Here is a 25,011-nt window from a genome sequence, read left to right as displayed (position 1 = left end):
CTGATGACTAGTGATGTTGGGTAACTTTTCATGAGCTTGATTGGTTATTTATGTTTCTTTCTTTCTTTTTTTTAGAAATGTCTATTTAAATCCTTTACCTTTAAAAAAAATTGGTAGTGTTTTTATTGTTGAGTTTAAGACTTCTTTATATATCATATAAACAGTAGACCCTTATCAGATCTACAATTGGCAAATGTTTTCTCCCATTCTATGGGTTTTTCTTTCACTTTCTCGATGGTGTTCTTTCAAACACATAGGTTCAAAATACTTTAGACATAATTTTTATTTTATTATAAGTCATAAGTGCAGGATACAAAATTCAAAAGATCAAAGAGAGTGAACAGAAGCTGTCTCAGTCTGCTTCCCATCCCAAAAGCAACCCCTGTTGATGGTCAAAAGAGTTATCTGTTCAAATGTTATATAACTTTGCAGCCTAGAGCTCGTAATTGGAATTTAAGTCCCTTTGCTCAAATGCTGTGTGTATTTGGTAAATTTGCCAAGTTTACCCTCTCTGGGTCTTCAATGTCTTTATCGTGTACATCAGGGATGATAATCCTGGGTTCCACAGATGGACTAAAACAGCACACAAAAGTGGAATTCAGAAAAGGAGAGCTGGTATTACAACTCACCCTAGACCAAATCTATTTTGAGGCAAGTTTCAAATATTTAACAATTTTTATATTGCTTTATTGCTATGATGGAGTTGGTCCTGATACATTCCAAGAACCCTTTAGCCAAGCATCTTAAGTAGGGGTCTGCCAATGAGATTTAAAAAAAAAAAAAAAAAAAGCCTTGAGTGTGTGTGAAGTTTTTACCTTGGGAGATGTGGGTCTCACCTCTATCCTGGCCAGGAACAGGGCATGGCGGTCAGGGTACAGCCCAAATAAAAATAATAATGACAGCAATAACAACATAATCCCATCTGTCCTGTGTTGAGGACCTCCCACCAGTAGGTACCATGCTGTTTAAGTATGTTACATGTACCATCTTGATTCTTCTTTGTCACAACCCTAGGAAGCCTCTACCATTACTCTTTTTTAATTTTTAAAATAAAATTTTAAAAAAGTTTTATTATTTTTTTGGACATGTTGTGGCATTTGAGGGAATCTTAGTTCCCTGACCAGGGATCAAACATGTGCCCACTGTAGTGGAAGCTTGAAGTCTTAACCACTGGACCACCAGGGAAGTCTCTATGATTATTCTCTACAGAGGACTCTGAGGATCAGAGAGGTTAAGTAGTCTTCCCAAGGTCACACAGCCACTCAACCTTTTATACTTTATTAGGTTTTTTAACTAGCATCTGCTTGGGTATCTTTATGGGGGGCAGGGGAGGGGGTGGAACTGAGGAGTGGGGGCTGTGACAAAGCTTTACCCACCTCCCTCTCTTTTCATTGCAGGGGCAGGAATGGGCACAGGGTACGCCATTCTGGCATTTTCTCAAGGACCTGCCTGCAGACCCTCTGGCAGGGTCCAGAGACAGATGAAGCTGGATCCAACATCCTTGGGCTCTCTCCCTCTCTGGGTCTCAATTTCCTCAAATGTAAAATGGAAATCACATAATCCCTGCTCTTTCCTGGGGCCTGATAAGGATTAGATTCAATGCCAATCTTACATGTAAGTTCTCTTGCCCCTTCTGAGTCAGGTTATCAACTGCCGAGAAGAGTACCAGATATCTGAGGCTGGGTGGTACAGAGGGGACACTGAGTGACCCCTCTCTGGCTGAGTGGGTGGAGCTTGCGGGATGGCAAGTAAGACCATTCAGGACGAAGGTCTGAGCTTCAGGTATCTACAGAGCCCAAGTGCTATCCTGGGACCTGCAAACTGTGTTTCTGCTTGGCCCTTCTCCTCCCAGGGTGGATGAGAGGGTGGTTTAAAGAAGGAAGAGGGCTTATTTCCCAGGCAGGGTCGTTAGAGCAAAGTCCCTGGGTTCCGCCCTCACTCTGGATGGCTGTGGCCCCTCCCTCAGTCCCTTTCCACCTACCCAGGGGCTGGTTTCAGGCTGCAAGTCCTGGGGCTGTCACTTCCCTTCTGGGGACCTCCAGGGTTTCCCCTTAAAGACAAATTATTAATATAAAAGCCCATTCACCCCGTTTGGGAGTCGAAAGGCAGTAAGGTGCAGGAGGTTGGGGTGGAGAGGTGGAAAGCTTTGAAGTCAGAGACGGACAGATGTGCGTTTCACTAACGGCAGTGGAACTTTCCTGCATGTAAGGTAATGGTGGTAAAAAATGATAATAACAAGAAACAATGATCATGGTCATGGCATTAGATGCTGGAATGGAAGTAAACAGGACCCGGGACAGAGCCAGCCACCTGAGAAGCGCTCAGTAAACGACCGCTGTGGAGCAGGTGCCAGCCTTCTCCGACCAAGGAAATGAGGAAGGGGGAAACTGAGGCGCAGAGCCCCCGCCAGGCGGCTGATCGCACCAGCCAGCCCTGCTCGGGTGCCTACTGTGTGCAGCGGGCAGGCGGCCTGGCCGGGTCATTCTGTTCTCACCGCTCGTCCCCCTCCTCCCCCTCCCCCGTCCCCCCGCCGGACCTCTCCCACGACCGGGGAGGAAGTGGGAGAAATGGACAGGGGAAAAAAAAAAGTTGGGCTGAGCCAACGCCTCCCCACTCCCCACCTCCGCCCCTCCCGAGCCACGCAGACCCTTGCGGGAGCGGACCGCAGGACTCAGGCGTCCGGGGCCGGGGCCGCGTCCCGCCCAGTGGCCCGCAGTTGGGTGGGGGAACTTGGAAAGCCGGGAAAACAACAATCCAGCCCGCCCCTCGCCAACCCCTTCCCCCGCTACGCCCCTTGGCGCAGCGGGCGGAGGCGACTCCTTTATATAATCGCGGGCGAGCAGGTTGGCTGTTTCATTTAGGGACCCGGGAGCCCAGAGGACCCGAGCCGTCAGCCGAAAGCCCGCCCCCGGGTCCCCTTCCGCAGCTGGGCAAACTGAGGCCCCCAGAGAGGGCGGGCGCCAGGCCCGCGGTCCCCACCCCTTCGCCCCCCACCCACCCCCAGCAGCCAGGGCAACCGCGACCCACGCCCGCGTCGGTCCTCGCAGTGCGCACAGCCCTCCCCGCCCCCGCTGCCATCCTGCCACGCCCCAGGCGTCGGGGGCAAAGCCCGAGCCCCCCCTCACCCGCCTCCGCGCAGAGGCTGGGGGCCTGTTTATCTGGAGGCCCCCACCCCCCCTCCACCCCGGGGGGCCCGCTCCCCCCGCGCCCCGGGGAGCTCTGGGGCCAGATAAGCTGGCAGGCTGGCACGGCGCCGCGCAGCGGGGCGGAGAGGTCAGAGGAGGGGGGGGCGCGCCGGGGGCGGGCTGGACCCCCCCCCCCAACTTGACAAAACCTAATAACAGCCCGGTCTCCCCGGCGCAGCGGGCGAAGCCCCACGGGAGGGCAGAGACGTGGCAAGAGGGGACCTGCCGAGCCTGTTCTGGCCTCTGAGGCCGGGGTGGGGGGGGCGGGCAGGGCGTGGGGGGGGCCGGCGGCTGCGGCACCTTTAAGACAAGGGAGGACCCCTCTTGCCCTCGGAGAAACCAGGAAGGGAGTCGCGAGCATCATACGGGGCTTTGGCTGTACTGTACAGTTACTGTAGGGGCAGTGACGCCGCCGCCGGAGCGAGGGAGCGACGAGGGGAGAGCCAGCGAGGGGAGAGCGAGACGCGGACCCCAGAGGCGAGCGGCCAAGGAACCCAGTCCGAACTCCGGGCCCCGGCCCCGTGCGCCCCGGCCCCGGCCCGGCCCCGGCCCGGCCCCGCGAGGTAAGTCAGCGCCCGACGCGGCCCCCAGCGCGGGGTGCAGGGCGGGGACGGGCCGGGGGCACTGCGCCCACCGCTGCCCTCTCGGGAAGGGGCGATCCCCGGAGCCGGGGACGTTCCGCAAGTTTCAGAGGAGGGGGTGGTTGGCAGCTGCCCGGAGGCGGGAGGCGCCCTGGATCCCGAGCTCGGGGAGGGGGCGCCGCCCGGGAGGGGGTATTGGGGGCGAAGTGCACGGGTTTGTGCGGCAGCCCCCCCGCCTCCGTGCATGGTTTTTGGGGGCTCCCAGGCACGCGGGGAGAGGGGGAGGGGAAGCGGGGCTGCATTGAGGGTGGGGGGAGCCGGCGTGGGGAGATAGGGGGCGCGTCGCATGCTAAGTTTGCAGCTGGGTACTGGGGGCGCTCTTGCCCCCTGGGGGCCTATTCGGTGTTGCGTGCATACGTTGGAGTTGGCCAGGATTGAGCTCCATGGGGGATGGGGGGGAGGGGGCTGAAAAAACAGGGAGGGGGGCTTTGCAAAGGAGGGGGAAGGGGTGGGGTGTCCGGGTGGGCGGGCGCGGCCGCTGGGGCCTCTGGGCGTCGTAGTTCCCCCGCGCTTGTGGCTGGCAGGTGGCAGGCGGCTAAGACTACTAGTTCCAGGGTGCCCTGCGCCGGCAGCCCGCCGCGGTCCGCGGGTAGGGGCGGTGCGGAGGAGGGGCGGTGAGCGGCGGGCTGGCGAGCCAATGACCGCGGGCCGATAGCGCGGCGCGGCTCGAGGGCGGTCCCTGCCGGTCCGGGGGCGGGGCCTGGAGCCGGGCTCCCCTTGCCGGGGGCCGGTGGCGGTCCCCGGCTTCCGGCTGCGCGGCCCGCGGGCCGGCCCCCTCCCCGCCCCGGAGCCCCTCCCCGCCTGGTTGTGTAACCGTCCCCAGCCCCCCTCCCCTCAGCCCCCCGCCCCCGGGGGGGGGTCACCCACCAGGCGCTCCCCGGGGAGGGTGGCGGCCCTAGCGGCCGCGAGGCGCAGGCGAGCCCGGGGATGCGCGGCCTAGTGCAGGCTGGGCCCGGGCGTGGGGGAGGCGGGCGGGCGGACCCAGATCCGGGGTAATTTGCATCGCCCTCCCCCCAGCCCGGGTGGGGATTGGCCGCCGGCGGCGGGGGGTGGCGCGGGGCCAGGCTCACTGCCGCCTCCCGGCCCCTCGGAGGGAGCCAGCCCAGCCGCAGCCGCCGTCACCGCCGCCGCCGGGGCCGGGCCCCCTCGCCGCTGCCCCGGGAAGGAGGTAGGAGCACCCCGCGCTGGCGGCGCGGTGGGGGCCCGCGGGCCGGGGCGGGGGCTGCGCGCTGCGGCCGGGGCGGGGGAGGGGGCCGCTTCCTGCCCCCGCCCGGGCCTGACTCAGCCTTGGGCGGGGGGACCGGCCTGGCCCCTTGCCCTGCCCGCGCGGCCGTCCGGCCCTGGCCCCGGGTGAGGGGACAGAGAGTACCCCTCTCCCCCGCCCGCGCCCCCAAAGCGCGTGACCCCGTCTCCTCTGGCCCGGACACCCCTCCTTCCCCTTGACGCCACCACCACGTGCGAACCCTGAGCCCGAGCAGAGGAGGGGGTAAGCTGGTGGGATCCGGCCCCTTCCCTCGCCCTCCCTCCCTCCGTGGCCTAGGAACCGGCCCCCTCCCCCAGCCCCGGGCCTGGGAACCAGGCAGGGGCCTGAGCTGAGCGCTGGGGCCGGTGCACCCCCCTGGGCCCAGGCCTTTGCGGGTCCTGGGAGGCACTGTCCGCGCCGGCTGGCCGGTGGTGGGGGAGTCCAGTGGCCCGCAGCAAGAGACTGCTGTCCAACCAGGCCCGGGCACCCAGTGGGCGCCTGCTGAATGTTTGGGGAAGGTAGCCAGCACTTGGCGGGGTGGCAGGGGGAGGCAGGCAACTCCTCTCTTCCCCTAGCCAGGCGGCGGAAGTGAGAGAGGTGCTGGTGCCCCTCCACCGGGTGTGCCCACCTGGCTCACCCATGGGTGGCGGGCTTGGTTTGCACCCCCCCCACCCGCCGCCTCCCAGAGCTGGGCCGGAGCAGGCCCGGCCGGAGAGGGCGTCCAGGATTCCGTGTCAGCACCCCCCTCCTCCAGCAGGGCCAGGGCGTAACCCCGAGTGCGCCGCTCCCACACTGGGGGGGCCCTCCCCAGGGTCAGCGGATCACTTCCTACTGGGGAGTCCAGGCTGGGCTCTGCTGCTGCCCAGGCCTCCAAGGCTCCAGGCTGGGGGCATTCTCCCCCGTGGGCCACCCCCAGTGGGGCCCTTAGATCAGCCAGGCCTGGTACTTATCGGCTGGGCTCGGGGCTCTGTTTACCGCCAGCCATCGCTGTGGAGACGGGAGCCTGGGGGAGGGGGGGGGGCGGGAGCTGGTGGCTGGAAGAGCGAAGCCCTGGGATCCGCATGCCTAATGAAGGAAAGAGGAGCCATCGGGGACACTGAAATTTTAATTCATGGGTCACTTTGGGGGGGTATTTATTATTCAGTCCTGATTGGCTGCGTGGTGGCCAGTCAGCACCCTGGCCCCAGGCGGGGAGCCACACAGCCCTTGGCACAGGCCCTCAGCAACGGGTGAGTGGCTGCAGGGAACCCCTGCACCCTTTTCTTTGTGTGGCAGACTGAGGCCTGGCCGTGCTCAAGCCTAATCCACTGGGGGCGAGTTCTACAGGCAAGAGCTAGTCCTTCTGTGGGCTTTTTTCCTTCCTTCCTTGGACTCTTATGACTGATCCAGAGTCTGTTGGACTGGAGGTGGTCCCTGATGCCATGTGAGGAAAACTGAGGCCAGGAAGGAAGGCCCAATACAAGCGTGGGGCCACAGGGCTTAGACAAGCCTCAGAAAGGTGCCGAATGGGGCAGGAGTGACTGAGGCCCAGGGGAAGCAGAGAGCAGGCCAAGGTCACCCAACCAGGGCTGGGTCTGACCCTTGTGGTCCTACTGCCCAGCTCCAGTGGTATCTAGAGTTCTCTTCATGTCACAGCCAAGGGGCACCTGCTCTGTCTTACAGAGGGCCTAGAGGTTGACAGTAGGCACCTGTCAGCCAAATGGAGCCTCTGCCCCAAGAGAACAGTGAGGCTCAGAGAGGGGAGGCAAGGTGTCCAAGGTCACACAGCAGGAGCCTCAGCGTCCCAGCATCCCAGGCCCTTCCCACCCCATCTGAGCTGCAGCCCCACCCCTTGGCACCTTGGTCCTTGGAGATTGTGCGTGTTTTACAACCCATTATTCCCGAGGAGACCCAGGTTGCCTCACAGAGCTAAGACTTGGGGCCAGGCCCTCTGAAGCAGAGCTGGCCTGAGAAGGGGGTCCACTGGGGTTTCAGATTCCAGCCCATTTGCTCTGTGACCTTGGGCAGGTCCCATAGTCTCTCGGAGCCTGAACATCCTTCTCTGTGAAATGAGGTTACTGTGAATTCCCCCACGTACTGCCCGCAGGCCCACCTGTGTTCCCTTTCCTTCCCTCCCTCGTGGAGGAAGCACCTGGGTCAGCTTGGGGTACAGCAGGGATCCTGTTGAGGGGTATGTGTGACTATGACACCCCCCCACCTGTCACCTTGTGCTCCAGGCACCTGATAGACCATAAACTGAGCTGCCACAGCCCTGGGCAGTGGAGACCAGAGGAACAGGCTTGGATGGGGGCCAGTGTGGTCCAGTCTCAGCCTGGCCCTCCCTCACCTCCATCTGAGGTCCACTTAGGAAGGTTGCCTCCCCTCTGCCAGCCTCAGTGTGGCCATCACTACAATGGGGAGATTACCTTTAGCCCCAAAGCGTTGTCCTGAGGATTTACTCTGTGATTCTCCAGGGATGTTTATCGAGTGACTGCTGGGTAGTGTCAGGGCCCAGGAGAGCCCTCCTGCGTCTCTGTTCTGAAGTCCCCCCCGCCCCCCGAGTTCACAGGTGTCAGCTGGACTCCAGCCTGGCCCCAGGCTCCCTGCGTGACCTTAGGCAGACCTCTCCCTTTTTTTCCTGGGCTATCATAAGGCATTTCTGAGGGGGTGTGAGAATAAGCTGTCCTCAGCCTCCAAGGCCCCCAGGGTGGGGGGATTTAGTCCCCCGCTGGCACCTGGGGCAGTGTGTGTGGGGGCAGGTGGGTGGAGCCCTGGAAGGACTAGTTAGGCGAGATGGAGCCAGACAGACGACCTGTGTTCGAATCCTGCTCCGCCATGCGACCCAGGCAGGTTGCCTCAGTGACCTGGCCTGTGAAGTGGGGTGGTGATCACAGGCCCCACTTTCCAGAGCTGGGAGGGTTGACACCGGGGCGACCGAGACCTGTTGGGGGACCAGCCCCGGCCTTGGGGGGCCTAAGGCCCAAGTTTCTGAAGCAACAGAGCGTGGAAGGCGCCCTCTGGAGAATCTGGCCACAGAAGCAGGCCCTCCATCTGTCCCCCAGCAGGCCGGGAACGGCCACGGGGTGGAAGCGTCCCCACCCACGCCTTTCTGGTTCGACTGGAAAACAGGGCCCTGTCCCACCTCCTGTCAGGATGTGTTTGGTAGCCGGGAAGGGCTGGATCTGTAAGCACAGGAGCCTGGGGGCCCCATGGGCCATGCGCCCCTCTGTCTGGCATTTCCAGGCTGAGCCTTCCACCTGCTCAGGCTGCAGGTGGGGGCGGGGGTGGTGCCTCCAGGTGACAAGCCGGCCTCTGGGGAGGGCATGAGGGAGCGATCTGGATGAAGAGAGGGGCAAGGCTCCTAGAAGTCACCCAGGCCTCTCCTGGGCATCTTGGATAAGCACGTGCAATCTGAGCTAAGGGCAGGGTAGACACTGGTGGGCTTCCATGAAGCCCAGCTTTGGTTACCCCCAGTGACAGGAAGCTTACTCCTTCCACCTCCACTGAAAACAGATCTGTCTTCTCAGGGCTTCCTCTTGAAACCTGGGCTTGGTGTCAGGGCTGCACTTCCTGGCCCAATACGGCGCTCAGAGCGTGGGAACAGGGTGGGCCTTGGCCCCACCCATGAGCTGGGGGTCAGATAGGAGCCCCATGACCTCCTAATCCCCACCCACTCCGGTCTCCACACACACACTTCCCAGTGGGCCCACAGCCTTCCTGCCTCTGGCCCTTTAAGGCCCGGGCAGGAAGCCCCTCCCCATTTAGGGCAATAAATGGACACATAAAATGGCCGAGGGCCTGTTTGCTGGTGTCTGGCCCGGAGGGAGGCCTGCGAGGGCAGGCGGGCAGGGGGCCGGCCGACAGCTGGCAGCCACAGTCACCCTGAGCCATTGGTGCCCCCCACCCCCCGACCAGGACGCTGCATTCCTGTCCCATTAAACCCCAGGCCGGGGACCGGGCCAGGCAGGGATTGGCACCAGGTCAGGGCGGGGTAACCCGTCAGGACCAACCTTGCAACACAGGCTGCCAGGCTGGGAGGGGGTGGGGGCAGCCGGGCACTAGCCTGGCAGCCGCACCTGGGTGCCAGACTTGCTGTGTGACCTTGGGCCTGCCGCCTACCCTCTCTGGGCTGGTTTTTTTCCCCTCTAGAGGATGGCTCAGCTTCCTCCTGGGGCCTGCCTGGCACTTCCTTGGCACATAGTAGATGGAGAGGGAGAGGGATTCCCTCTGGTATAATGTTCAGAAGTGAAGTTGAAAGCCCACCCCCATCCACAGGGCAGGGGGCGAACCACCTCATCAGGCCTTTGGGGACTGTCAGTGGCACATGGTAGGTCCTAGGCCAAGGCTTGCTGAGTGGACTAGAGTGGAACCCTTTGCTACCGTCACAGCTCCCAAGGAAACAGGTGCTTTTCTTGGCCCAAGGTCACCCAGCTTGGAGGTGGACAGACCAGGATGTGCTCCTGGGCTGCCATGGCACATAGTAGGTGTCAGAGGTCCCTGAAGGAGTTCCCTTTTGTTCTCTCCCTGGGTGGGTGTGGGAGCCTGTAACCCCATTAAGCTGCCCCCCTCCCTGGACTCTCCTCCAAAAAGGCATCAGCTGACGGTTACGTACCTACCTGCTGCTGGCCACCCCCTTCCTGGGGGGTGTGGGTGGGGGGGGAGGCCCGGCCTCAGCCCTCACCTTGCACCTGACCTTGGGGACTCCTCAGTCTCCTCCCCCTGACCCTCTCCCGGGGCGCCACCCTGGGCTTTGCCCCCTGGTGTTCTGGGGACCAGGTTTGGACTCTCCCAGCCTCACCCTGCATCCCCAGTGGGTGAGTGTGGCAGCTCAGGTCAGAGTACTTGAGTCCCAGCCTGGCCACCGCTCTGCTGTGTGACCTTGCCCTGGTCTTAGCACCTCTCTGAGCTTCTCCTCATCTCTACAGCCTAGGGTCCACTTAGGTCTTGAAAGTTAGGGCACCGAGGAGGGCCCAAAGCTGGCCTAGGTCCTAGGTGCCTGCTGCAGCAAGTGACCCTAGGTTAGATTGGAGGTGGGACTGGCACCGTCCCCTGGTACTGGGTGTGCCTGCTAGCCAGGTGGGCAGGGCTGGGCGTGGGCTCACTCCAGTGCATAGCTCTTTGGTCTTTGGTTCCTCCTGCTGTTTGCTGCACCCCTACTGTGTGCTGCCCAGGGGAGGGCCGGGTGTAGGGGCCTGGGAGCAGCCCAAGAGGGAGGAGGGTGCCCCACCTCCAGCCCAGGAGGAGCCTGCCGAGGCCTGCCCCTCGGCCGGCCGCCGAGTCAGCACCAAACGGCCCCGGAAATCCCATGGAGGCAAGTGTGGGGGTGGAGCTGTGATGAAAGACTGTGCCTTGGGTGGGTGTGGGCCTGAGCTCAGGGACCCTGGCCGTTGAGGGTGTGGACACGGCCAGCGTGGGGGGTGGGGCTTCCTGGAGGAGAGAGGTTTCGTTGGCTCATCATTACCGAGGAAACCGCCAGTGCGGGAGCACCTACTAGGTGTCAGGTGCCGCCAGCAGGGCCTCTTAGAGCAAGGAAGGGCTCTCCCGGTGAGACCCTGCCATGGCGCACAGTGGGTGCTTAGTCATCAGTACTTTCTGCCACCAGGACCCCACCTGACCTCCGTCTCCCATCTCACAGGGACTTCCTCCCCTTTCTTAGAGGGAGGGCCCCAAGAGGCCCCTGTGGGGACAGCGGCCTGGGGCGTGGCAGGCAGGTGGCATGAGTTCTTGGAGAGAGGGTTAAGCCAGGTGGCCAGTTTAGTTTCCAGGCCGAGAAAAGAGGCTGCGGCTTGCTGGGAAGTGTGTAGGGGAGGGTTGGGGGACCACCAGCCTCTCGTCTCTGTGGGCTCCTGGGTAAACCTCCCTGGGTGCTCTCGGCCTGGCTTCTCGCTGTCTCTGGGCCTCAGTGTTCTCATCTGTGAATGGGGCTCATGCTGCTTTCTTGGGCGCTTCCCTTGGCCTGCATCACCCCAGGCCTTGCCCTTGAGAGGAGAGTCTCACGTGATTTGTTGTTGTTCAGTCGCCAAGTTATGTCTGACTCTTTGCGACCCCAGAGACTGCAGCACACCAGGCTCCTCTGTCCTCCACTATTTCCCAGAGTTTGCCCAAATTCATATCAGATGATTAGCTGGGGAAATAAGAGGCCCCAGCTGGGGAAGGTCAGGGACTCGAACCCCCAGACCCAGCCCAGACCCAAGGAGTGCCCCACACAGCAGGCTGTGTGCGCTTGGTCCAGCTCTTCCAGCTGGTGGAGACCCAGGCGCAGGGCTTGAACCATCGCCCCAGGATGGGTTCAAGGACAGAGCCCGCTCCTTCCCAACTGGCTGACTTCACACTTGAAGTAGGTCTGCACCGGCGCCTGGCCTGGTGGGGAGGCGGGGGTGGAGTGGCCATGGCAGGGTGAGTCACCTGGACCAATTCAGGTCCCGACCTAGAGGCCCCAGGAGGCACCTGAAGGGACACTGGCAGGCAGGGCAAGGGTGGCCATCTTGGCGTGTTGGTGGCCCGGATCAGAGGAGGGGCCGAGGCCGGTCTGATCCGGAGGCCCATCTGCCCACTCGCTCCCAGGGGCCCAGGGCCAGACGGCAGATGGTGGCAGGGGGTGGGAGCCGCCACAGGGGGCTCTGCCGAGGCCTCCTGTGGCCGAGCCTTGGATGGGGTCGCGCCCCCCACCCCCATCCTCCTGCTCCCAACAGCCACATCTGAGCCTCCCCCCGCACCCACCGCGGACTGGCGGAACAGAGGGGGGAGCTGAGCAGCTGGTGCGGTCGGCGGGAAAGAGGGCGGGCCGTGGAGAGAGGCGTCCCGGGAAGTGTACTGGCTGCCTGCGCACCACACAAAGGCCTCTGTGTCGGCCCCAAGGCCTGGACCCCGCTCCCAGGGCGGCCCTGGGTCCTTGGGACTGGTTGGGCCAGCCGCCTGCATCCCGCGAGAGGCCTACCTAGCAGGAGGGATCGGGTTAGACCTGAGCTGGGTGACTCAGCTGGGGGTCCCAGGGAGGCTGAGGAAGGCTGGATTCAGGCCCTCTCCCCAGGGACAAGCGGGGGCTCCATCCTGAAAGCAGGCCAGCTGGGCCCAAGGAATGTGGGTTTTGTTGGGTGGCTCTGGGCAGCCAGGGGTTCCCCGGAGAGGGTGGAGGGTGGGGACAGGAGCCAGGGGGTTGCACAAGCGCCCGAGTGGGTGGATGAGTCACAGCCCAGGGGAAGGCGGAAAAAAGGAGGGGGGGAGAGGGGCGAGACTGAGTCCCCCTCTGGCCCTGCTCTGCCAAAGGCTTCTGCCCATTTGACAGATGGGGAGACTGAGGCACCAAGAGTGGCAGAGTCTTGTCCTAGGCTGAACAGTGCAGACACGGTGGCCTAAAGGAGAGGAACTGGCCAGGCAGGAAGTAGACAGGAGGCCCCTGGCCCCCCATTACTCCTCGACAGGGTCAGCTCAAGTGGGCAGGGAGGAGCATCTGACAGTGGCCTGGTTCCCCCCAGTTATTCACTGCAAGGGCTGAGCTATGTCCTGGGGGCTCCACATGGCAGGAAGGGGTTCTTCCTGAAGAGTCATGGCCCCACCCCACCAGGGCACACCCACAGCCCCCATGGTTCTGGCCAGGTCCCCGGGTCTTGGCCTCACCCCTTCCTGCTGAGTCAGAGCCCCCCAAGAGAACCGGGTCTGACCAAGCAGCAGGAGGGAAGGTTAGGGAGGCTGAGGGGCCGGGCAGGGTTGGACAGCCACACTGTTTGGGTAGTGGCTCTTGGGTCAGGCACCCAGGGTTTGAATTGAGGAGCAGCCACAGGGTCCTGGGGCTCCCTGAGCCTCACTTCCTCACCTCTGCAGTGGAGACCACGTTGCCTATGGGACTGCAGGGTGCTCAGCCAGGACGGCGCACAGTGGGTGCCTTATGTCACCACCCCGGCCTCCTAGAGAGGGGATGGACAGAAAGCCTGTGCTCAGATTCACTAGGATGCAACTCATGCTGGGCATTTATTGAGCACCTTCTGTGTGCTCCCATGCCACTTCAAACCGCCCCTCAGCCGGGCTCTCCCGTCCATTAAAGAGGGGAGGGGGCGGGTGTTCATCCCTGAGGCACCGACTGGGTTTCGCCAGTGTCATCCCACAGTGATGACCACGGACCACAGACCACCCTAATGCAGAGCCAGGGAAACTGAGGCTGGGGTGGGGGGACTACTCTCCGAGGGTCCTGCTGCCCAGCTGGCCCCATCCGTACGCCCACTCTCCAGCCCCGACCCTCACGACTGCCCCTTCCTCCTTGGTGCTGCAGGTCTCGGCGCGGAAGATGGCCGGCGGCGTGGACGGCCCCATCGGGATCCCGTTCCCCGACCACAGCAGTGACATCCTGAGCGGACTCAACGAGCAGCGGACGCAGGGCCTGCTGTGTGACGTGGTGATCCTGGTAGAGGGCCGTGAGTTCCCCACGCACCGCTCGGTGCTAGCCGCCTGCAGCCAGTACTTCAAGAAGTTGTTCACATCAGGCGCCGTGGTGGACCAGCAGAACGTGTACGAGATCGACTTCGTCAGCGCTGAGGCACTCACGGCCCTCATGGACTTCGCCTACACGGCCACACTCACTGTCAGCACGGCCAACGTGGGCGACATCCTCAGCGCCGCCCGCCTGCTCGAGATCCCCGCTGTGAGCCACGTGTGCGCCGACCTCCTCGACCGGCAGATCCTGGCAGCCGACGCAGGCGCCGATGCCGGGCAGCTGGACCTCGTAGATCAAATTGATCAGCGAAACCTCCTTCGCGCCAAGGAGTACCTCGAGTTCTTCCAGACCAATCCCATGAACAGCCTGCCTGCCACCGCGGCCGCCTCCTTCCCATGGTCTGCCTTTGGCGCATCCGATGATGACCTGGATGCCACCAAGGAGGCCGTGGCCGCCGCCGTGGCCGCCGTGGCTGCTGGCGACTGCAATGGCTTGGATTTCTACGGGCCCGGCCCCCCGGCTGAGCGGCCCCCAGCCGGGGATGGGGATGAGGGCGACAGCAACCCAGGTCTGTGGCCAGAGCGGGATGAGGACGCCCCAGCAGGGGGCCTCTTCCCAACCCCTGTGGTCCCACCATCCACCGCCACGCAGAACGGCCATTACGGCCGGGGCGGGGAGGAGGAGGCGGCCTCACTGTCGGAAGCAGCCCCGGAGCCAGGCGACTCTCCGGGCTTCCTGTCAGGCGCGGCTGAGGGCGAGGACGCGGACGGGGCTGATGCGGACGGGCTGGCGGCCAGCACGCTGCTGCAGCAGATGATGTCGTCGGTGGGCCGGGCGGGGGCAGCCACGGCGGGGGACAGCGACGAGGAGTCACGGGCGGACGACAAGGGCGTTGTGGACTACTACCTGAAGTACTTCAGCGGCGCCCACGACGGGGACGTCTACCCGGCCTGGTCACAGAAGGTGGAGAAGAAGATCCGGGCCAAGGCCTTCCAGAAGTGCCCCATCTGTGAGAAGGTCATCCAGGGTGCCGGCAAGCTGCCGCGCCACATCCGGACCCACACAGGCGAGAAGCCCTACGAGTGTAACATCTGCAAGGTCCGATTCACCAGGTGAGTTGGCGCCTCCGCGGTGGGGAGTTGGGGTGCTTCCTGGGGGCCCCTGGTCCAGTGGCTGCACACGGACCCCCTATGCCATCATGTGTGCACACACGTTCACATCCTGCCTCTGTGTGCAAAAACACCCTACAAGGGTGCCTCATCCATTGGTGCACCCCCCACCCGCGTGTGCCTGTCAAGAAAGCCTATGACGGGAATGGGCACACAGCGCCTAAACAGGCTGACCACTTGAACCTAAAGTGTGCCAGGCGGTGCCAAAATGTGTGAGGCTGGAAGGAAGAGCCCAAGGGGCAGCTCTTCTTTCTTTTCTAAAATATTTTTATTTATTTATTGCATCAGGTGTTAATTGCATCATTCAAATCTTTCCTTTCGGCGCACGGATTCTCTAGCTGGGTGCTCATGTCCTCAGGAGCTCCGCGGCATGTGGGATCCTAGTTCCCTGACCAGGGACCAAACCCACGTCCTGGGCATTGCAAGGCAGATTCTTAACCACTGGACTACCAGGGACGTCCCTGGCATAGCTCTTCTTCTTTTTCCCTGTGGTGGTTCTTCTCCAGCCTGGAGAATCTGGGCCTTGGGAGAACACCACAGCCCCGCTGGGAGCGGGGCGCTCTGGTTATTGTGTTTAACTTACAAGCCTTCCATGAGCCCAGGGAACCTGCTTCATTCAGCCAACATGTACAAGTGCCTACTGGGTGCCAGGCCCTGTTCTCAAAGTAGAGAAACACCAAAATCCCCATGGGGGCGATGGGCATATGCAGGATACGACCACAGAATTGATAACATCAGTTGGTGGAAAGTGCTAGGGAGGAAAAGAGCAGAGAACCAGGCAAGAGGGCAGCTGTGGGTGCTGCCCACCACAGGGAGGCTTCCCCGAGGACGGAGACCCAAAGAAGGAGAGGGCAAGGGAAAGGCAGAGAGGGAAGCACCAGTGCAAAGGCCCTGGGGCTGGTTCAGCTTACAGGATGGGCCACAGCCAGTGGAGGAGGAAGGGCACGGGGTCGCTGGGCTTGGGCCCTGGAAAGGAGATGTCTGAGGCCAGGTCTTAGGAGTCCAGAGGTGGCAGGCTGGGCTTTGTGGGCCAGCCCAATGGGGACGGGGGGCTGGCTGGTGTGCAGGGGCCTTACCAGGCTGGGTGACTCAGCATCACCCCCTACCCTCATCCGCCCTGGGGTTCCCCCAGCCACGCCCACCCAGGCTGAAGAAAGAGGCTATTGTCCCAGCTTCCCAGCCCCACCCCATGGGGATAGAATCTGGGGGCTGACCCCTAGCCCAGTACCCGGGCCCCCTTCCCAGCAGGCCAGGAGAGGAGGGTGTGGCTGGGACTCCAGGACTCTGGAGTGCCAGGCAGGGGCAAAGGGCACTTGCTGGGAGGCAAGCCACCTGAATGGTGGCTTGGCTTCCCCTTTTGGTGAGATTGGGGTGCTGGTGGTCTTGGGGTCCTTCCTCTCCCTCCAGAAATGGGGAGCGTGGACTGGGATAGCTGGGGTCCTGCCCTCAGGATCTCTGAGCCTGGGAGGAGCAGCTTGGAGGAGACCTAGCAAGCCCAGGTCTGGAGAGGTAATGTCCCTACTCCACCACCCATCCCGCTAAGGCTTCGTTTCATCTAATCTGGAATTCTCCTGGCTGCCCCACATTCAGCTCGGGGCTGATTCCTTTGACTGTTTACTGATTCCCTCAGTCAGGGAAACTGAGGCACGGAACATCTTCCTCCCATATGCCCACCTGGCTCCTCTCTGCCCACCCCCACCCAGGGCCCCAGCTCCCACCCCTCCCTCCAGACTGGGGAGCCTAGGGGCCCCTCTGAGTCACACTAGAGAGTTGAGTAAGCGGGGCCTGTGGCGGCCGGGGCTATAATTACCCGGGCCGGGGCTTGAAGTGATGAAACCCAGGCTGCCTCCACCACCCACCGCACCTTGGCGCAGCCCCCAACCCTCTGTGCAACTCAGGGCAAGTCACTTCCCCTCTCTGAGCTTCTAAGCCTCAGCTGGGGAAATCTCCGTGTAGTGCTAGAATAGTCTGAGTCCCTCCTGTTCCCTCTGTGACAAGGCCCCAGGATGTGAGCAGGGCACCTGAGCAGGTAGAAGAGGGAGCGCCTGGCAATTGTCATCGTCTTCCTAGTGACAGCCCCAGTTAATCTAGGGAACAGTGAGTTCATTGTGGCCCAAATTCTGTTGGCTCATGTGAGGGTAACAAGCCAGAGAGTAGTCAAGGGTCTGGTTGCATTGGGCCAGGATTTGATCCTCAGGACAGCAAGGAGCCTAGAAGAGTTAGAACAAGCAGGGACATCAGCTCTGTGAGTGGTGCCAGAGGAAGAGACTTGGGACTGAAAGAGGCTGGGTGGCGGCAGGGGATGGGTGCAGGCCTTTGTGTTGGGGTTAGGAAAGACTTCCTGGAGGCAAAGGGGCATTTCATGTGGGGTTTTGAAGGATGAGTAGGAGTCTGTTAGTCTTGGCACTGAAGAAGTTCTCAGTCTGGTGGACATCAGAAGGGAGAGACCCAGAGGGACTCAGTAGAGTGCAAGAGTCTGCAGCAAAGAGCAGGTCAGATGCTTGCCGGAGCTCTGGAGATCCGGGTCCCTGCCCCTGCCTTGTGGATTCCAGGAAGGAATCCACCCCCATCAGTATGAACCAGCGTAGTGCAACAGAAACACCATGTGAGCCACCTCCGTGACTTTACATTCTCTGGCAGCCACATTTTCAAAAAGTAAAAGGAATAGGTGAAAGTAATCTTAATCATATTTTGCATAATCTGTTAGTTCCATTTCAACATGTGATTAATAAGCAAAATTATAAATGAGATATTTCACATCACTTTGAGTAAAGGAAGTCTTCAGAATCTGGGGTGTCTTTTGCACTTCTTGCACACCTTACTTTGGACCAGTCACATTTCAAGAGCTCAGCAGGACAGAGCAACACTTGCACCATGGTAACCCCAGAACTGATGAGATGATCGGTTTTGTAGGCCAGAGGTCCTAGGCTGAGCCTGGTCCACACTGCTGTTTGTAGGGTGAGAAGGGGCAGAGAGGGACACTGGAATCATACCCTTCTCTCATGGCTCACAGTTCAGACTGGGAGACAGATGAGAAACAAGGCAGTAGCACAAGGGACCAAGAGTGAAGGAGTAGCTGGTTGGGCCTCTCTGAGAAGCTCACATTTGGGCCAAAATTCAGTTGTGAAGATCTGAGAGGAAAAACAGTGCTCTGGTCGTGGGAGCAGCATGTGTGAGGGCCCTGATGTCAGCCCGTGGTTCTTGGTGTGCTGGGCTCATAGCCAGGAAGCCAGCATGGCCAGAGCGGAGTGAGGCAGGGGAGGGGGGATTTGGCAGGAACTAGGGGGTGGGGGGACTTGGTTACTGCTATGACCAACTGCCCTGGATTTACAGTGACCCAGGGGTTTCCCAGGACAGAGATCTTTCAGAGCTAAAACCAGGACTATTTAACCCTCTCAGTCACCAATTCCTCCAGGACCCACGGCATTCCGCCTTGTTCTCTGGAGCATTTTCAGCACCTGGAACAGGGTTTCCCTGGTGGCTCAGATGGTAAAGACTCTACCTGCAATGCAGGATACCCTGGTTTGATCCCTGGGTGGGGAAGATCCCCTGGAGGAGGGCATGGCAACCCACCCCAGTATTCTTGCCTGGAGAGTCCCATGGACAGAGGAGCCTGGCGGGCTACAGTCTATAGGATCGCAAAGAGTCACACATGACTGAGCGACTAAGCATGCACATACTCAGCAGGGATAAATACCTGTAGTGTTAAGCTATGCGTCTGCCACTGGGCAGAACCCCAGGCAGGAGAGAGGTGTCCTCCCTTCCTCTTTCTATGGATAAGAAAGGGGTTTCAGTGGGACTTCCCTGGTGATCTAATGGTTAAGACTCCAAGCTTCCACTGCAAGGGGGCACAGGTTTGATTCCTGGTCGAGTAGCTAAGATCTTGCAGCGCAGCCAAAAACAAAAGGTGAGGGCTTTCAGTGGGACTTTCCTGGTGGTCCAGTGGTTAAGAATGCCCTTGCCATCTTGCCATCTCTGGTGAATGAGTTGATCCAGCACTGTTGACAAAAAAAGAAAGAGGGTTTTAGGTTCAGCTGTTGTTCTGGGGCCACACAGCCAGCAGGGTCTGAGGCCCTTTTTAGACCTTTGTGGGTTCCTCAGTGCTGTTCTCAGAATGGGGACCTAAACCCGCTCACCGTGTTCCGCTGGGGTGCCCTTCCTGCCCCCCCAACCCAGGGTGCAGCCCATCTTCCCATGAAGGTCCCAGTTTCCCGCTCCAAGGCCAGTGGGGCGGGCTGGGCAGGGCTGCCACCCCGGGAGGGGGGCTGCCCCCCGGCGCGCCCGCTGACCCTCGGCCCGTCCACAGGCAGGACAAGCTCAAGGTGCACATGAGGAAGCACACGGGCGAGAAGCCCTACCTGTGCCAGCAGTGCGGGGCGGCCTTCGCGCACAACTACGACCTGAAGAACCACATGCGCGTGCACACCGGCCTGCGGCCTTACCAGTGCGACAGCTGCTGCAAGACCTTCGTGCGCTCCGACCACCTGCACAGACACCTCAAGAAGGACGGCTGCAACGGCGTGCCCTCGCGCCGTGGCCGCAAGCCCCGTGTGCGGGGCGGGGCGCTTGGGGGGCCCGACCCCGCTCCAGCCCCGGGGGCCCCCGCGCCCCCACCGCCTGGCGCCCCCGCCCCGCCCGGCTCGCCCGAAGATGACACCGCTGCCGCCGCGCGGCGCAATGGCCAGGAGAAGCACTTTAAGGACGAGGACGAGGAGGAGGACGAGGCCAGCCCCGATGGCCTGGGCAGGTTGAATGTAGCGAGCGCCGCAGGGGGAGGCGACGGGGGCTCCGGGGCCACCACCGCCGACGGCAGCTTCGCGGCCGGACTCGCTTGAAAAACCAAAAAAAAAAAAAAAGCAAAACAGAAACCCGAGAAAGTGAGAGAGAGAGAGAGAGCAAATCACCCACCACCCCCCAAAAACACAAAAAAAGAAAATCTCTATATACAGATATCTATATCTATATATATATATATATATACAGATATATATATATGAAGCGTCACAGAATCTAGGGTAGTGCTTTTCTCCGATTTTTCTCCTTCATGACCGTTCTCCCCCTCCACGGGGGACCCTTGCCCCACCCGCACCCCACCCCTAGCCCCCAGCCCCGCTTCTCCCCCACCCCATCGATGGCTTTCGGGGCTTGGTTTGGGGTTTTTGTGGGACACAAGGATTCTGAACTCCCTGGGTGACCCACCCCCCCCACCACTGCCACTGGGTTTGGGTCTGGGGTCCCATCTGAGGCCTGATCAGGATCCCAGGTCCCGGCAGGGGTGAGGGTGGTCTCGGGGGAAGCCGGGGACCCAGGTGGTCTTTTCTTTTCCTTCCCTCACTGGTTTCTAGAGTCTTCGAGACAAGACCTTAAAAAATGATTTCTGTCCGCTGTGAGTGGACGTTAAAATGGCCCCACCCCCACCCCCACCCTCCTTCCTCAGGGCACTTCCTAAGTGGGGGTCTCCCCCTCCATCTCTCCCACTGCCTCCCTGCCTCCCATTCCTGCCTGTGGGCCCCCATTATCTCCTGGCCACTGCAACACAAATCTATTTTATTTCCAGGCTTGGAGAAAGGGAAGAAGATGGGAAATGGGGGGATGCCAGGGTGACTCTCCAAGGGCCCCTGCCGCCTTTCTTCACGGCACTTACAACCTGGCGGGACCCAATGGGCCACCACTCAGGGCGTCCCTGCCACCCCCTGTCTTCATCCCCTGACCCCGTGAGACGCTTGGAGATTGGAAACTATTTGTCCTCACCCACTCCCCTCCCCAGCCCTCTCCCAGTTTTTAAAAGCACTTTTTATTAGATTTTTTTTCCCTCTTTTCCTCCTTAAAGACAAAATTTATATATAGATATATATATATATATAAAATATACTTTTCCTCAGAGGAGCGGACGATAGTGAGGGGGTGAAGGAGCCAAGAGCAGGAACCCAGGGTCTCACGGTGTCAGGGATGGGGGAGCTAGAGTGTCCAGAAGTTCCAGTGTCACAAAAAGCAATAAAAACAAGATTTTACAAAAATGAAAGAAAAAAAAAACACAACAACAAGACAACCAACCACAAATAGGAGTCTTGGCACTTTGTAACAGAACGGGTACTACACTTTATCTTAATTTAAAAAAAAATGTTTACAAGTTGCAACCAACTTCTATGAAAAGTCAAAAAGACAAAAAAAAATAAAGAGAGCGAGCGAGCGAGAGAGAGAGCGAGCGAGAGAGAGAGCAAACAAATTCCTAAAAGTCGATTTATTTTTGTACAAAATAATAAAAAGACAAACCCACCACAGACGTAGAATCCACTTCTGTTCCCCGAGGTGAGCAAAGGGGGTCAGGAAGTCATGGGCGAGCGAGGGCAAAGCCTTCTAAGGCATTTGTGCTTTACCACAGGGGCTTGCCTTCAGGCAGGACTGTGGGGTTTTTGTGTTTCTGCCGTGTCCCCCCACCCCCACCCCACCGAACCCGCCCCCTCCCCCTTCTGCCCCTTTTTTGGGTTCTGATTTTGAGATGTCTCATCAACTGCTAGCCATACAGTGGCCACCATTGTCCGCGGGGACCCTCCTTACCGACTCCCCAGCTCAGGGATGGGCCCAAGAGAGGGCTGGCCTTCCAACCAGCCAGAGCATTCCTGTCTCCCTGCCCTTGTCCCCCCCGACCCCGACACACCCCCCACCCTTGCTGTCCCCCAACCTCCAACATGGCCGCCCTTCCTGTGGCCACCGGGGAGCTGCCATCTTGGATCCACAATCCCCGTCGAGGTGGGCAGCAGGGGGCCCCACCTCCAGGGCCTTAGATTCCCCCTGCACCCCTCTTTTTACTCAAAGGCACTGACTGTAATTGGGGGCTGGCACCTGCCTCCCCCCAGCCTCTGGCCCCCACCCCCCCAAAGGCCCGGTGTTGACCGAGCCACAGGCCACGGACTGGGGCCAGGGCTGGGGAGACCATGTTGCCAGAGGCCAGGGCACCCTTCCCCCAACCCCTAACCCCCTGTCGCATATGCAACCCTAGCGTGGGACCCTGTAAATAGACACTCTGCTGAGCTGAGACCCTTCCTAGTCAAAGCCCGAGGTGCAGGGGCATCCCTGCCCCCCCACTTCCAGCCACTGGCCCGTCACCCCGCACCCCTGTGTTCTGTGACAAACCCCATCTTGTTCTTGTTTTTAAAGGGAAGCTTTTAAAGAAGGCAACTTTCATTGTTTCTACAGGATAGTTTTTGTTTCCTCCTGCTCCCCCTACCCCCCGAGCCCATCAGCCCCCCAAATGTCTCAGGACACCCCCTCCTGAGGGGGGTGGCAGGGGAGCCCAGGGCCGGGTGGCCCCGTCCACACCCCAGTGTCCTGAGGCGAGCCGAGTGCCCAGGCCAGGGACCCCGAACCCACCCACCCCAGCTCCCAGAGAGGTTCCCTGAGGGGCTCAGCCCTCTCCCAAACACCCCCTCGCAATAAAGCCAACTGAAAAATCACAGCTGTCGTCCTGGCCAGGGGGGCGACCGGACTTAGGGGAATCCAGGCCTCTAGGACTACAGGGTGGGGAGGGGGGCCAAGGGCTGAACCCCCCCGCCGAGCACACTTTAACACAAACCTCCTCGGGAATTGCACTAAATCCTTGCCCCTAGCTCTGCGCTCAGCTTCCGCCAGCCCTGCCCACCCACTCCGCCTTAACCCTCCTCTTGCCGCCCGCCCGCTAGCCTGTCTCGGGGGGCCATAGCATCTGCATGGGCCCAAAGCCGGGACCCCCTCACCCTCCCAGCCCAGCCCCCCACCCCAACTCCACGCAATCACATACTGTATATAGACGTGGATCAATTTTATTTTTATTCTTTAAATTAAGGTCGTGATAAAGTGTTGCCAAAGATAACTGCTGAATTCTCGCGTTTCAGGAAACAAACAAACAAAAAACTATTTGAGGGGGAACGTGCTGACTGTTCAGAAAGGACACAGCAAAAAGTTTTTTTGTTTGGTTGTTTTTTTTTTTTTTTGGTTCTTTTTTTTGAGGGTGTTTTTTTTTTTTTTTACTGCCTGTACAAAAAAAAAAAAAAAGAAAAAAAGAAAAACAGCGAAATTGTTATTTCCATCATCTTGGTGAAGCTGAGTGGATGTGTGTGTGTGCGTGTGTGTGCGAGAGTGAGGTCCGGGCACAGGGGGAGCTCCAGGCGGGGGCTCTGGGGGCACCCCAGGGCTGGGAGCAGCGGTGGGCCTGGCAGGATGGTGGGGGCCGGAACCCTCACCTGGAGCGGTCTCCAGCCTGCAGGACCAGAGAGAGAGAGAAAGAGAATTAGCATACTTGCTGCTGCCCCCTGGCTAGCCCCCCACCTTGATCCCCACCCCGCCTTTTGAGATTAAGAGAAAAAAATAAAAAAGGAAAAAAAAAAAAAACTTAAAAACCAGTGAATGTAAAGTGCCGGACCAGGCCCAGCCTGGCAAGGGTGTGGGTCTGGGCCTGTACCCAGGCAGGCTCCCCCGGGGCCATACCAAAGTCTGCCCCCCCACCATGGCCGGCTCACCCAGGAGACCCCTCATGGCCCTCCTGTCTTGTCACCCTGCTTGTACCTGGCTGTCCCTTTCCTTTCTTCTAAGGGAGCAGGGTCTTGGGTGGGGGGAGGAGCTCCCAGCCCCTTAGAGGGTCTTCTGGAAGAGTCTTTGCACTACTGAGACCCATCTCATCCCATGTGGTGGGACAGAGGCAGGGGCCCCTCCAGGACCAAGGCAGTTCAGGAAGCCAGGATTGTGGGAGGTGAGAAACGGAGAGACTGAAAGGAAGAGCAGGAGAAAAAAAAAAAAAAATCCACACAAAAAAAGCAAAAATCCTATTTTTTGAGAAAGAAAGATATTTATATTTGCAGTTTTATTTTAAAAAGTTATTTAAGCTGAGGAAGCAGCCTTCCTGGAGCGGGAGCAGGGGGATGTTGGCTGGTGCAGGACGGGTCAGGGCCTGGGGCACCCCAGGAGTGATAACCTCAGAGTAAGACTAGCTCGCACTAAATATATAGATTTACAGGGGGGTGGGGGGCAGGGCTGGAGAGGGAGGGGCTTGGGGAGACCCCCATCCTGCAGCTAGAGCTGCCTGAAGGCTGCGGCCACGGGTCCCCCCTGCCCCACCTGGGCCCACAGACATGAGGTGCCTTGGACTTTGGGGGGCCAGGCCTGGTGGAGCAGGGCGGGGTGGCGCCCATGGGGGGCACAGAGCACAGAGCAGACATTCCAGAGACTGTATTTGAGAGTCTTTATAAAGTGTGGGAGATTTAAAAAAAAAATCAATTGATAAAAATGCACTTTTTGGGGGTGGGGAGGGAGAAGCTTTAAAAGTAATAATAATAAAAAAACAAAAAGACAAAAGATAATGAAAAACTAGACAAAAAAATCATTTTTCTTGTACATAAAAAAAACCACTAAACGCAGCCTGTTATGACCGCTGCTGTCTCAGTTGCCTGATTTTGATGTTCTTTGTGTTTTGTTGCGGGCCGGGGAGGAGGGAGGGAGACAGGGGAGTGGGGATGGGGGTTTGGGGGGCCCCTTCCCTAGGGGCTGGGCTCCTTGTCCACACTCCTTGGGGGCTCCACCTATTCGAGTTCCTTAAGCTCAACCTGACCCTTTCTGCCAGGCCTGGATGCAGTGACCTGGATGCAGTGACCCCGCCTCTGGGCTCCTAGGGAGGGGTAGATGTCACCAGCAGTGCCAGACCCGGGGGCCCCTACAGAGGAGGTGACCTGTACCCCCCCGGCACGGGTGGGTGGCACCAGGAAGGGATCTGAGGGATGGTGAGAGCAGGGGTGGGCAGGGAGAACTGGCCGGGCAGGCTCCTTGGTCACCTACAGGGTTTCTGGAGGCCCTGGGTGGGATGGCCTTGGCCGGGGAACCCCAAGTCTGCCAGAGGGCCCTGCTGACATGCTCCAAGATCTGAGCTGACTGCTCCCCCTACATTTCATGGTGGGGGAGTCAGGCCAGGGCCCACTCAGTGGGGAGAGGGCCGTCAAGAGGCTGCAGCCCCCTCCTCTGGTTCGGGGCCCTGGGAGGGTCCTTCCCACTTCTGTCTCCTGGACTCAACTGGGGCCAGCAGGGCTGGGGTGGGGGTGGGGTGATGGAGGGGCCACCATGACCTGGGAGGCCCTGGCTGGGAGGTTGCAGAGTGACGGACGACTCCAGGGGTCCTCCATCAGTGGTGAGGTCACTTACCTATCTGTGCTCATGTGGACCCAGGCTGGGTGGGGTGGGGGGTTAGGGGTTCCATGGCCAGATCCCAAAGGGACCTGAGCCAGCCACGAGGGAGACTGGAGGCCTCTGATGAGGACAGTGAAGGACGATGGTTCTGCAGCTCCTCCGCCCAGGAGGGCATCTTCACTCAGGCTCCCCTGCCTCCCATGCTGCAAGAAGTCTT

At 60.0% G+C, this 25,011-nt stretch overlaps 1 protein-coding gene across 5 annotated transcripts; it reads left to right on the top strand.

Moving 5' to 3' along the window:
- The first annotated feature begins 3,613 nt into the window (after window positions 1-3,613).
- On the top strand, window positions 3,614-24,068 carry ZBTB7A (zinc finger and BTB domain containing 7A). Of its 5 annotated transcripts, none has more exons than XM_043466206.1 (3): window positions 3,614-3,748; window positions 13,315-14,588; window positions 18,952-24,068. In XM_043466206.1, exons 2-3 carry the CDS (start codon window positions 13,330-13,332, stop codon window positions 19,478-19,480), a joined length of 1,788 nt encoding a protein of 595 aa, XP_043322141.1. In that variant the 5' UTR covers window positions 3,614-3,748; window positions 13,315-13,329; the 3' UTR covers window positions 19,481-24,068. The 5 variants fall into 5 exon arrangements, with proteins under 5 accessions (XP_043322141.1, XP_043322138.1, XP_043322140.1 ...); XM_043466203.1 differs by lacking the exon at window positions 3,614-3,748 and adding an exon at window positions 4,648-4,994; XM_043466205.1 differs by lacking the exon at window positions 3,614-3,748 and adding an exon at window positions 5,024-5,312.
- Window positions 24,069-25,011: the final 943 nt, after the last annotated feature.

The sequence above is a fragment of the Cervus canadensis genome, chromosome 4 (assembly GCF_019320065.1).
Source record: "Cervus canadensis isolate Bull #8, Minnesota chromosome 4, ASM1932006v1, whole genome shotgun sequence".
Classification (NCBI taxonomy): Eukaryota; Metazoa; Chordata; class Mammalia; order Artiodactyla; family Cervidae; genus Cervus; species Cervus canadensis.
This window is presented reverse-complemented; position numbering and strand designations above follow the sequence as displayed.